Source organism: Corvus kubaryi, unplaced genomic scaffold (assembly GCF_017639235.1).
Source record: "Corvus kubaryi isolate FWS band 111438036 unplaced genomic scaffold, C.kubaryi_AGA036_p1.0 137, whole genome shotgun sequence".
In the NCBI taxonomy this organism is placed as follows: Eukaryota; Metazoa; Chordata; class Aves; order Passeriformes; family Corvidae; genus Corvus; species Corvus kubaryi.
The window spans coordinates 28851053-28865210 of NW_024580671.1; the positions used below are offsets into that span (position 1 = coordinate 28851053).

Here is a 14158-nt window from a genome sequence, read left to right on the forward strand (position 1 = left end):
GGAGGTAACAGAACCATTTTCCACTTGTTCTCGTGGGTGTGATCCCTCTGTCGCCCTGGGGAGCGCAGCCAGGGCAGCCCCAGCACAGCACAGTCACAGTCATGCTGCTCTTTGTTAGCCATCAAACTGATTCCAGCAATTTTCTTAATAAAACACACAGAGTTAGGACATTTCCCCATTAGAAAACAGCACCTCCTGCTCTTTTCCCAGTCCATAATCAAGCCTGACGGTGTAAATTGCTGTAAGGAAACGGGTCTGTTTGCACAGAGGACATTGCAAACCCAAGGCAGGACATCGGGACAGTTGGCAGCTCTGCATGCAGCATTCAGCTCTTCAAACAAATCCTCCAGAAAGGAAGGAATACTTACCTGGTGTCACAGAACCATTCTCTGATTCAAAACATGTCCTATTAAGATCATATTCAAAGTTATTCTCACCCTTCCCTTATTTCAGGCAAGCCCATGGCCTATCTGAGCTCATTTTGCTGAGCAATGCGAAACTGCCACCCCAGAAGTGGACCCGAATACCCAAACAAATGAAACCTTGAGAAAAATTGTGTAATTAAGTATCTCACTTTTTATTTTGTTCATTTACACTTCTGGCACTGACAATTCTTTGAAGATATTTATTTTTATGTAAAGACCAAACTTCATTAAAGCAATCAGAAGTCAATTAAATAATTTTACATCACTTAAGTTTCAGAAAATGTACAACACTTTCATACATTATAGGCTTGACCGGTTGGAAATTAAAATGGCACATGTTTGATATGGTTAAGAAATGACTTGGACAACCCAGCAAATTGTTTTGCCAAAACCTGTTTTGTACTGAATACCACAGCCCGTGCCCAGGGATTACAGTGTGCCTGATGGCACCATGTGCACATTACTATTCAGCATGGAACTATTACTATCAATTTGGTCCCCAATAATGTCTCAAATATTCTACATGGCATTTGTCACACAAAGACCCAGTTAACCATTTTGTAGAGGAGTGAGATTCACAATGGAAAGCAGAGACATGACTCGTGCCACTTCCCAGCGATGTCCCGGACCAGCAGGACACTGAGCACATGGAGAATATCAAGCACATGAATAATCCTATCAGTTTCATGGGGACTCTTGGAACACTTGAAATCAAACAGAAGGCAGGCGTGCACTAGGCAGGGCCCGCAGTGAACACAGCACCCCAGCACCATGAAACCATCTCATTTCACACCTGATGAGGATCCATGAAGTTTCTCCTGCAGAAGTCACGATGATGATCATACATTCAGTCCTCTACAAAGTCTGTGTCATGTTTAAGGCAGCAAGAGAAATTTGCCTTCATTTTAACACTTCAGAAACAGATGGTTCCTTTAGAAATAGGTGGACAATATTCATAATTCATCAGTATGCTCCTTATTTATATAAATGTGATGAAAAGCCAAAGCAAATTTTGACAAAATGTTTCTCAACAAAATCAAGGAGTGTAACTGAACTGGAGGTGAAGCTTTAAAATTACATGCGCCAGATCATTCACATGTAACATACTGTCTAGGGACAATGTGAAAAAGCAGGGATTTAGATGAAGTCTTATTCTTGAGGCTTGACTCTTGTCAAACTTCCCCTGGCATGAGTGAGCTCTACTGAAGCCAACGAGTGAGCACCTCTGATGAGAGGTGTGAGTAAGATTAAAAACATGCCGCTGTTCACACTAACAGGTCATTGTGGCTAAAGTATATTCTCATATACAGAATTCTGCAACACTATTAACACCCATTTACAAAACACTACAGTGATGGTTATTGGCACATAAAAAACTCCTTCTCTATATGAAAACATACACAAAATAGATAAGAACTGCCATTTTTTTTTCAGACTTTTAAAATCTATATATAGTTGCCTTTGAGGAATTTTAACCCCCAGTATCACAAACAACAATATTTCTTTAACAATGTTCACCTAGAATTTTACTGTGCTGACATTTTTAACACTGCCACAATCTAGACCACTTGTGGATTATGCTTAACTGTACTGTACACAAGGTGATGAAGATTGATAGAAAACCACTAAGATTTTTGCACAAAAATATGACTTGTTAAAATCCAGAGAACAATTGAGTCACTTTATAGGCAGCAGCTACATGTAAGCTGTAAATGTTACCCGCAATAAAAACACATTTTGCCATAAAGCACATATTGTGGCATTATCTGCTTCTGGCCTGGTACGCAAAGCTTGATTTTCTTCCCAATGCAGAGGAATGGGTTTGGTTAGCTTGACTCTCTCAGAAAAAAAGTGCACACATATCTTACTCTTTGAAGTGCTTTGCAGAACTGTCTCTTCTGCCATGATTTCTACCCCAAGATCAATCTCTGCTGCAAAGATTCTGCCTCTTCTGCAGTAGTGATGTTCAGCCAACGAAGCCTCTTATGCAAGTAAAATTTCAAGAGCACTGATGTTGAGAAGTTGAAAGCTGGGCAGAAAGCTGAGAAGTACAGGGTCTGTCTTTTCCTTGCCCACTGAATGCCTGTGGGACTGCACCCAGTACTCCCATGGCCTAAGGCAAGACCCTTGCTCAGGGCCTGTAGCAGCGCCTGAAAGTCAGAACTTCTCCCCAGTGCTCAGCCCAAGTGACTACAAATGGCAAAAGAGATTTCACCAGGGGAAAACTTACTAGCTTTGCCAATTCCACTGCCACATCCTCACCTCCACACAGGCATGGGAGAGGAGCACTAGAGTGCTTCTTCTCCTGACAGTCCCACCATTCCTATCCACAGGACCAAGCACAGTCCCTTGCCCCATCATCCTCACCCCACAAGGGAGACAAGCCAGAGACTACTGTTGGCTACAACACCCATCTTTACTGAAACATGAATTTGTGGTGCTTTTGACACATCATTTCCTTCTTCTTCCCTCCCAACCCCAACTCCTACATGAGTGAAATGCTGCATTATCAACCCATGCAAAAATAAGTTAGTGTTGGCACAATGGTCCTTTGTGATTTACCCTTTCTTGCCCCACAATTTCTGCCAGCATTGTCACTGCACCTCCCAAGGAAATGACATCTACGAGAGTGACCAATCCAAGGTGCCCGCACAGCAATGCAACTCCAGCCCTCCAAACGACTCGTGGGCCTTGCTTTGACTCTATCTATTTTCAAAACAGGTTTGGTTCTCTTGTTAAAGGATTATTTTGATCAACAAAGTGACAAGGGGAAGAAAAAAGTGGCAAATTATCTCCTCCCCCCAACACATTTTGAATTTCGGCGTGGTGAACTAACTACTATATGCAAATTAAAGTGAATTAAATTTAAAAATATTAAAAATGCATCAGGACTTGTTCCTTTTATACTTGGTGTTAGCTCACAACATGTAGAGTCAACAGATAATTCAGAATTAAAATATCTCAAATTGTTGTATATAATCAATATGCCTAACTCTACCAGCAGTATTATTCTAGCACTCCTGATGCACAGAATACCTGAATTATGTGTGCAGTCCTTGTGAAGAAACAATTTCACATCTTCTGCAGAAAGCTTTCAATAAAAGAAAATTGTGCTTAGACATATTATTTATGCTACTTCATAATTTAAAGTCTTGTAGTAAGAAATTATTCAGCTACACTGTATTCTTATTCTTCTATCTGGAATGTTACTAAGTCTACCTTTAGCAAAAATCTCTTCAAACTTAAAATACACATAAATATAAAAAATATTTGCAAAATAGAAACATTTTTCTAATTTTCTTCATAAACTCTAAATGTTCACAGATTCTAAAAATAAAGCCCTAACAGCATAAGATTAACTTGAAGTATCTTATTTCATTTTTAATACACATGATGCTTGGTATTATGTTCTGTGTTTCTAAGGTATGGAATGCTGTCTTGGTGTGAAGTAACCCCAAAAGGAAGACTTAAACCCAGCTCTCTGTGGGCACAGAACAGGGAGGGACAATAAAGAAGCCAATATATAGCCAGGAGGCTGTATTTTGTAGCCTTTTGGCCAGTAGCAGTGAAGAATAAAATGCATGTTTCAATCGCTATGTCTTGTGAGAAAGGACAGGGGATACAAACCTTCAGAAAGCTGTTTTCAGTAAGACTGAACCTGTGTGAGAAAATGAGCCCAGCGCTGTACGCGCCGAGCAGCCCTTTGAGAATGTCCGTGAAGCAAGGCTGGCAGACAGAGACGGTCTTCTGCTGCTAAAAAGCCCCAGCACTGCCTGCAAAACAGAAGAGGCTGCTGACCCCGTGGCAGTGACCTTTCCAGCGACTTCCCTTCAGTTATGCCCAACACCTGCAGCGGTTCCTCTCCCTGTGGGCACAAGCGCGAGGTCAGCGCTGACACGGGACCGGCACCGGGACGCCAGGTCCCGCCTTGCTCCTGCTCCAGCAAAACACATCAAGCAAGGGAACGTTCACAGGTGTGAAGGTGAGTGTGGGCTTGTGCTTTTGGGGTGATCAGAACCCTAACTCCCCATTCCCAGAAGCCAGTAAATACCCACTTAAACCTATCAACTATGTAAGCACAGGCTAGCTGTTACACACCTGTTCACACACTGCACTAGGTAACAAAAGTGCTCCCCACACAGGTCTTCAAACACATACTTCCTGGTTTCAGAAAAAAACTAATTTCTCCTTAAAATGGTTTTGTTCTTGTCTGTGTCAAGCATCTCTTTTTCTCATTTCGGGTACTGCACCTTCAGTGAAGGCTTCAGCAAGGTGACAGCCTAACAGAGACATCCCCAGCGGGGGCATTTGTAGAGAGGTCTGAGGACCTGAGCATTTTCAATAGATAGATCTGGAGATCTCAGCATTTTCTGTAGCTGGTGCTTTCAAGCATAAAAATACTGTGCACTTTAAAGGGAGGCAAGATGGAAGGCATGAGAATCCAGCCCTGTCACCACACAGGAGATGTTCAAGGTCGAGCTGCTCTTTGCAAAGATTCATTTGAAATTCCCTCTGTCCCCTATGTTTTTCCCTTTTAGCCCCAGTCACATCACAGAAGGATTCTTTAAAATGTTTTCTTTCCAAAAATATTTCTCTGATTAAAAAAAAAGAAAAAACGAAAACAAAACAAAACAAAACACACCCAATCCCTGAAGGTCAGTACTTGGACAATAAGAACTCCCCCCACAGAAGATTAGATAACATAATGTCAGACTTCTTTACAACAAAATTCCATGTTATCCAATAAAAATAACCTAGTAAAAAATGTCCAGGCTTGGTTTTGATAACAATCCTACATTAAAAATATTTTTTAACCCAAGAAAAACCCACAAACCAAATCTCTAAAAGCTAATGAACCTAATGACTTCTTTAATCTTTACACAATGAAAAATAAACGTATTTTTACCAAATAAATGGGCATCAGCCCACAGGCAGAGGAATTTTTCCACAAAGGCAAATGTTTCAAAGATAAGAATTTGAATTGTTGATGCTTTCAAACTCATATCTTTGAAGACTTAAAGCAATGAGGACAAGACAAGGAAAAAAAAAAAACCATAATATTTTTATGTAGCTGCATAAAATTCAATTTGCCAAGGCAAGTAATCATGACAGGCAAATAAAATACCATTTATATTTTCATTACCATGCTAAAGGTAGCCAATTTAGTTTTGTGCCTGACATTTTCTTGACAAGTCTGCAATGCTTCGGTAAGGCAATTAACATGAGATGCAGGCTTCTGCCCATTGCTAGTATTTCTCTTTAGAACCAGCAAGACACCAGTTGACTAAGGAAATTTTGAAGAAAAATGTGCTGGGAGTCATTTACTCTGCACATATGAAGATAAACTGAAGGCAATAATTACTCACAAGCAAAAGGCACAGGAGGGATGACCACTGTGCATTTAGCAGCACTAAACCCTCTCCCCTCCTTCTCTTTCTTTTAGCAAACAGTATTTTTGTGTTCAAAACTAGGCACAAACCAATATTTTCAAATGCTAAAAAGGAAAACAAATAGAATTTTTTTCTAACTGAAGCCTCTATGTTGTACCTAGCAATATGTACCAGTACATTTGTATGTGTGGCCACATACTGAGCTCTGTTTTCCTGCTGTCAGTAATTAATTTTTCCAGTTTCTCTCACAAACATAAACTCCCAACTGCAGTGTGTACTCAGGAGCAGCAGTGGGTGGATAACCCGGTGTAGCACAGACACACATCACCCTAGTGAACCCCCATCCAGGAGAGTATGGCTCTCTACTTGTTATCTCAAATAAATAATGGAAATTCTCTTTGGGTAAATTTGGGAAATGTCCCTCTGATGGATACAGCTAGTATTTGTATTTTCCCAATCAGCTAAACCTTTTAATTGGTTACTGTTACAGCAGCTTACGCATTCGTCCTTCGTTGTACTGCACAGCAGAGCTTCTTCCTTGGCTCCTATGGGATGGGGATCTGACAGCTGTCAGCTGCTTTCTCATCAGCCAGTCAATTATTTTAGCTTTTGTCAGTATTGGAGATAAGGACAGCCCCTGACCATCTAGAATAGCCTTCTGTATTCATCTGGTACAGTGCACCCTACTAAACACCTGGGGATGCAAGAGTGTCACACACACTTGATAAAGTCACATAACTGTGGAATTCAATCTCTTTTGGAAGCCATTGCTTTTAGTTATCAAGAAAACGCTAGCATATTGAATTTCCTCCCAAATGGAGCATTTTTGAACATGAAGGCATTTCTAAATACACAGTAGAAAGGAGAACCAGACCAGAAGCAGGGCAGTGAGGTCATCAGAGAGCTGCTTTTCCCCCAGAAGGCTTTTAAACGATTAAATACATCAGCAGCTGAAAATTATTCCACATCAGAAGCATCATTGTCAGAAAGATGGTAATTACTTCCCTTCACCCGAATATACTCAATATACCTCCCTTCATCAGAATCCGACATACCACATGTACATAGCCTGCTTTCAAACAAAGACTCAATTTCCTCCAGTTTTTTCCCTTTAGTCTCAGGAAGGCAGCCGTAGATGAAAACCAGTCCCAAGGCAGCAAACCCTGTGTAGAGGAGGAAGGCTCCTGCAATGTAAAACAATTGTTGAAGTCAGTTACAGAGGCTCCTATCCCTTCTTTGTGACAGAGCAGAGGGAGTGACAGAAGCAGCAGGCTGTGGCTTCAAAGGAGAGTGTAAAAGCAAAGGCTGGAGCAGCAGGGTTACAACAATGAGCTGTTGCTGTAGGAGAAAGACTCTTTATTGCCCCATTCCTCAGCAAAGTAAACTGACAAAGGCAATTCCAATGCAAGTGAAAGGTAATAATACACATCCTTTCTGGGCAAGTCACTCTGCTCTTAAAATAAACAGCAATTAGATAATCACATGCCCAAATAAAAAAAAGCAGATGTGAAAGGCAAGAGCTTCCTTAGTTTGTCTTGACAGTGAAGGATACATTAAGACAACTCCTCAAAATGTAAAGCTCTAGCAAAAGAATGAGTCAGGATTAAAATAGTACTTGTAACTCTTACACCTAATTATTATTTTAAAGTGCTTTGTGGTGGCAATTGAGAGAGAGCTTGTTCCGGTCCACAATCCACCATACCCAGAGGGGCAGAGCAGGTACCAAAGAGCCAACAAACATTTACTTCGTGTTGCTAGACGGATGGCTCAAAGGAATAACAAGTAGAGCTGAAAGGCTCTGCACTAGTAAGGATGTGAAGGTCACATCAACTCCCTGGCAGCTTAATGTGATTTAAATGACTTATACTGGTGTGGCTGAGCTGTAACCTGACAAACACTCCACAGGCTCCCACAGACAGCACTTTATCAACAGCTGTATTTCTGCAAGGACCATACGATACTGGCCTTGGATGCTGTCACCTTAAGTGGGAATCAGCATTATTTTACTAAGTCAAAAGTGGTTTTTTTCCCAGCTCTTCTGTTTTAATCAACTGTCTAGATTCTCAGTTAAGGACAGAAAGAAATGTCTGTTACGAAATCTGGACCAAACTCTGTGATCCAAGTGGGTTGCATCAGATCTCTAGTCTTTAAACCACAGTGGTTTGAGAACACGGCTTTGACACTTCATAGCACAACCAGTGGAGAGACCCAGAATCCAGAGAAAATCTCTGTGCCAATGGCAGTACTGCACATATGGACACGTACTGTTACTCACCATAGTATGTCAGATACTCAGCTGTATGCAGAAATGTCAGTGACACGAGCACATTGAAAACCCAGTTGACTCCAGAAGAACACGCGTTTCCTGTACTTCTAGCCCAAAGTGGATAAATTTCAGAATTGACAGTCCAGGGCATAGGACCCATCCCTATGAATTAGGGAAAAAAAGATCGATCTGACTTTAATGGCTGGACTCAAAAAAAAAGTAACATGTAGCCTCACTATTTGACATTTTAAACAAGTATTTTCTTACCAGGTGCAAAGAAAACCAAATACAAGATAAGGCCTAGAAGTGCTGTCCAAGAGTACGGAGTGGGGCAGAAGTTGTATGCCCAAAACAAATCTTCCTTTTTGAATACGGTTTCATTTGAACACCTGAAAATCAACAAAAACCCTTTTTATTAAGGAATATTCAAGGCAATAGTTGACATTGCAATATAAACATGGCAAGTAATGTCTTAATAAAAGCTGGCCAATGTACAAGTAAGATAAAAAAACTTAATCCCTGTTAATTTATCAAGATCTTTGAGCAAAGTTCTACACTCAGAAACGTGTTTTTTTTCTCAAGCCTGGTCTTAGGAAGAGTAATCAGCACAACATTCATGAATTTAAACACTTGCCTTGTATTTACAGATCTTCAAACAACCAGTCTTTACTACACAAGTGGCAATACCAAAGCCAACAAGACCAATTCACAGGAATATCACACAGTGCAAAACTAGCTGCAGGAGCAGGACTTCTGCTAAAGATGCTGCACACAAAGATTTAAGGTCAGGTGAAAATTAGTCCTTGCATTACTGATGAACCAACTACATGCTGCACACTTCAGGTGTAATCAGCAGTGTCTATGGAGTGTGCCAGGGTTAAGTGAAGTTATGAAGAAAAGAGGTGTGTATTTTCCTTCCTACACAGTGAAATAGTTTAGAAGAAGGTAGCACTTGTAATTAGCTACTGAAAGAAAATATGTCTCTATTTCAAGGACCATGTGGAAATTCCATATTTCAAGGAATAGGTATAAGATCAGATATTTCCCTCTGACTGCCACAGTATAACATTTTTAAAAGGGATACTGGCAACTTCAGTTTTTGTTATGATTTTTTTAAAAAAATTAGCATTTGTTTAAAGGAACAACAAGTCATAAATGTAGCTAGTGAAACTTTTCAGCTGCCACCACATCAATTGCTAGAGAGGAAAAACCCTATACTCTTGGGAGAGAAGACTTAAGCAGACACTACTCTTTCATATGAAAACAATATTATTTACTTGCAAAGAAGAAATCACAGAAAGCTGAACATCTGCCTGTGTTATGATTTCCAGATCAGTTGAGCACTTATGTGAAGGATATGACCCTCTTGACAGTAGGGAAACCAGAATGAAGATGCCTAGAAGGGGCAATAGGTGGGCAACGAGCTGTGGAGCAACAGCCACCCTGCAATGCTTCAGAGTAGAACAGCAATGTGCTAAGCACTGATGACCAACTCAGCACCACTCCTGGGCCAAAAATCTTCCTTATGTCATCACTGATGAAAGGACAACATTTAAACCAGGATATCATGGTGAAGTCCCAATGCAATTTCAGGACAGCTGGAAATCCAAAGTTCCAAAACTTTTAAAAGAGAGGGTTTAACCCTACAAATACTGGGAAAATGCACATCTGAAACCTTGGAAAAACCCTAATGCTGCCTTAATGGCAGTAACCTGTAAGATGTGCAGCTCTACTTTGCACTTGAGCAGCAGCTGATCAAGTGGAGAAATGCTGAGCCCTTAATGTGGGGCTGCAATGCAGCCAGTGCTGGTGTGCACCTTTCCACCCTTCCACAGCTCTGCCTGGCCGAGTTCCCCTGGAAAGGCAATCTCATCCAGGACATTGATTCATTTTCACTCTTGAGGTGCAAAACACGTGGAAAACAGGTCAGATGAACACCCCTCTCAAAGACACGTCCTTTGTGCCTGGATACAGACTGCCCCACTGCAAGAACACAGGAGCGCTCAGTTTCACACTGCTTTAACATCATCACTTTTGCTTCTTTTGCTGTTACTCAAATTTCATTTGCAGGTGTTTGTAATGAATACAAGCTGATGAGCACTTTTAAGCATCTTGATGCTGAGATGAATTTCTCCATTCTGCCCAGCCAGATTGGCAGCTCTGTAGAGAAGGCCTCATGCTTTCTCTCAAACAAAACTGTAAACAAAGACATACTTGGTTTATTATCCTGCATCCTTCTCCATGAGCACAAGCTACCATGCTGATTCATACAGACACAACTGCAGGCAGGTCAGCATGTTTCCTTCCCCTGCCATCTTTCCCCAGTTGTGTCCTACTTTTGACAGAGTGGAACACAAATGATACAAGGGAAAACCAGATGTCTCCAAAACCTCCTGTGACTGAGGCCACTCATCTATTCTCTGCTGTCTGCCCCTAACTGAGAGAAAATTTTGTTGCAAAAAAGCAGATTCAGTGCAATGAAATGGGAAAAACAGCACTTGAGACAAGATTTGATAGAAACCTGGCAGTAATAAACTGTGCTTTGCTTATCCTTTAGTTGTAAACCAACATGGTACACAGAATAAAGGCAAAAACATCTGCATTTGCTGGCATCTTGCAGTGCTGGGAATGTTAAAAAAATAACACTCCTTCATGGCTGGAGATTTGTTCAAGCTCTATTACTGTGTTAATTCTGCTATACCCCTATTTCTATAAGACCTATCATTTTGCTGAAGAACATATATATATATATAATTAGCACACAGTGTATTATCAAACAAAATTCTGAATTTTGTCCTGCATGAAGGGACCATATGTGATGGAAGCAGAGGAGCAGCTACCCATTGCTTCATAAGCTGAAATACAGAAGAAAACCAAAGAATCATAGAATGGTGGGAGCTGAAAGGGACCTTAAAGATCATCAAGTTCCAACCCCTGCCTTCCATGCACAGGGACACTTTTCACTATCCCAGGTTACTCAGAGCCCTATCTAAACTGGCCCTGAACAATTCCAGGGATGGGGCACCCACAGCTTCTCTGGACAACCTGTTCCAGTGCCTCACCACACTCACAGTAAAGCATTTCCTTCCAACACCTAATCTAAACCCACCCTCCCTCAGCTTACAGCCACTCTTCCTTGCCCTATCACTACCTGCCCTTATAAAAAGTCCCTCTCCGTACTGGAAACCTGTGTAGGGTCTCCCTGGGGCCTTCTTTTGTCCAGGCTGAGCAACTCCAACTCTCTCAACCTGTCTTCATAGAAGAGATGCTCCAGCCCTCTGATGATCTTTGTGTTCTCCTCTGGAATCACTCCAGCAAATCCATGTATTTCTTGTGTTGGGGGACCCAGACCCCAGACAGGGTCTCATGAAAATGGAGCAGAGGGGAAGAATCACCTCCCTCAGCCTGCTGGTCACACACAACCTGGACAGAGTCTAGGACATCACCAGGTTTCTGGGCTGCAAATGCACACTGCCAAGTCATGTTGAGCTTCTTGTGAATCAACATCCACAAATCCTTCTCTGCAGGGCTGCCCTTGACCCATTCTATGCCAGGCCTGTGTTCGTGCTTGGGATTGTCTGGGTCAGGTGCAGGACTTGCACTTGGCCTCGCTGAATTTTAAGATGATGAACTTTATCTATCAGCAGTCCTGGCAAACTGGCAAAGTTCCAGCTGACTAGAAATTAGCAAATGTAATGCTCATCTTTAAGAAGAGTCGGAAGGATGATCCAGGGAACTACAGATCTGTCAGCCTAACCTCAGTTCTAGGTAAGGTTATGGAAAAGATCATCCTGAGTGCCATTACATGTCACATGCAAGACAAAGAGGGGATCAAGCCAGCTAGCATGAATTTATGAAAGGTAGGTCCTGCTTCATCAACCTGATCTCCCTTTATGACAAAGTGACCCACTTAGTAGGTGAGGGAAAAGCTATGCATGTGTCTATCTAGACTTCAGTAAAGTGTTTGACCCATCTCCGACAGCATCCTCAAAAAACTTGATGCTTGTGGCTTGGATGGGTGGACCCTTCAATGGGTAAAAAACTGCTTGGATGGCCAGGCCCAGAGAGTTTTGGTCAGTGGAGCTAAATCCAGTTGGCAGTCGATCCCTAGTAGTGTTCCTCAGGGCTTAGCTGTGGGCCAGTCCTGTTTAACATCCCTATTGATGATCTGAATGTGGGAATTGAGTGCACCCTCAGTAAATTTGCAAAGTTGGGTGGGAGCGTTGATCTGCTTGAGTTTAGGAAAGCTCTGGAGAGAGACCTGGACAAAATTGCAGGAGGTTCAATAAGGCCAAGTGCTGGGTCCTTCACTTGTGTCCCAGCAACCCTATGCAGTGCCACAGGCTGGGGCAGGAGTGGCTCGAGAGCAGTTTGGCAGAAATGCATTGGGGCGTGCTGGTCAACAGTGGGCTCAGTATAAACCAGGGTGTGCCCAGGAGGCCAAGAAGGCCAATGGCATCTTGGCTTGTATCAAGAAAATTGTGGCCAGCAGCACCAGGGCAGTGATCATCCCACTGTAATCAGCACTGGTGAGGCTGCACCTCGAATCCTGTGTTCAGTTCTGGGCTCGTCACTTTAAAAAGGACATTGAGGTGCTGGAGCATGTCCAGCAAAAGGCAGCAAGGCTCGTGAAAGGTTTAGGAAACAAATCTTGTGAGTAACGGCTGAGGGAGCTGGGTTTGTTTAGTCTCGAGAAGAGGAGAGTCAGGGGGCATCTCATCGCTGTCTGCAACTACCCAAAAGGAGGTTGGAGTTAGGCAAAGGCCGGTCTCTTCGCAGTGCCTGAAGTAAGAGGACCAGACGAAATGTCCTTAAGCTGAGACAGGGGAGATTCAGGTAATTTTTTTTAGGGTGGTCAGGCACTGGAATAGGTTGCCCAGAGAGTGCTGGAGTCACCATCCCTGGATGTGTTTAAGAGGTGTCTGGGTCTGGCGCTGGGTGACGTGCTTTAGTAGTTACAGTGGTAGTGCTGGGCTGACGGTCGGACTTGATGATCTTAAAGGTCTCTTCCAACCTTGATGATTCTATGAGGTTCACATGGGTCAACCTCTCAATCCTGTCCAGAACCCTCTGGCATCCCTTTCCTCCAGCATGTTGACAGCAGCACAGAGATTGGTGTTGTCTGCAAACTCCCTGAGGATGTACTCAATCCCTTTGTCCACGTTGTCAACAAAGACCTGAAACAGGACCAGTTCCAGTACTGACCCCTGAGGAATGTCACTGGTGTGCACTTGGTTGTTAAGTTGTTGACTGCAACACTTTGAGTGACCATCCAGGCAATTCCCTGTAAGTGGTACAAATCATGCAGTCAGGTACCAGTGCAAAGGGTTTGTGTGTACCAGTATGCTGGGTAACAGTCACATCAGTACAACCAGTGAAGACACACCACATCACAGCCTCTGAAATTACTGCCAAACTGTTCCGGTTTGGCCAAATTTAGAAATATATATATATACTCTGAGAGAAGGCACAACCACCCCTCCCCCCACCAGGTTCGGGAAAAAAAAATAAATTTTCCTCGAAGGAAAGTGAAGAAGATAAAACTATTTATTTAACAAGCACACGGGAAAGGAAAATAATGTTAAATGGTAAAATCTCTCGCTGTAGAGGAAAAACCTGGGAAAGTGTTTGAGTCCTCCCTTTGGTCTCCTCGGAGCTGGGGCTTGGCCCAGGGCCAGGCCCTCTGTGCCCGGTGGAAAGTCCTCCCGATGTGCTCTGATGTTACAGCAATCAGGCAGTCCAGTAGAAAAGGGAGAAAATCCGAAATTCCAGAGAAGGAAAAGTTCAGCTCTCAGCCTCTCTCCAGAGAACCAGGAACTGCCCAAAAAAACTGGCCAAAAATCTGACTGGAAAAAAACTGCCAGCCGGGTGCTTCCTCCCTCCCCCCTGCCCCCAGCTGGAAAAAAAACCTGCTATCTTTATGTGACCTTGAACAAGTTTCAAACTGCTTTGAGAAAGTTTTGCTCAGTTTTTTCTTCCCCCTCTCAGGCTCAGTTCAGAGGCATAGAAAGGCCAATAATTAATTTCTGGGCATAGGCAGCGATATGGGATACACATCATAAGGTCACCCCAAGACA

At 42.6% G+C, this 14158-nt stretch overlaps 1 protein-coding gene across 1 annotated transcript in view; it reads right to left on the minus strand.

Moving 5' to 3' along the window:
- Nucleotides 1–553: 553 nt before the first annotated feature.
- The window catches only part of SLC2A13 (solute carrier family 2 member 13), a 149737-nt gene continuing 136132 nt past the window's right edge, over nt 554–14158 (minus strand). Inside the window, exons 8-10 of the mRNA XM_042018311.1 lie at nt 8349–8470; nt 8091–8243; nt 554–6999 (exon numbers count right to left, since the gene is read on the minus strand). Of these exons, the coding sequence (XP_041874245.1) occupies nt 6773–6999; nt 8091–8243; nt 8349–8470 (502 nt within the window). The 3' untranslated portion in view covers nt 554–6772. The remainder of the gene's footprint in view (nt 7000–8090; nt 8244–8348; nt 8471–14158) is intronic.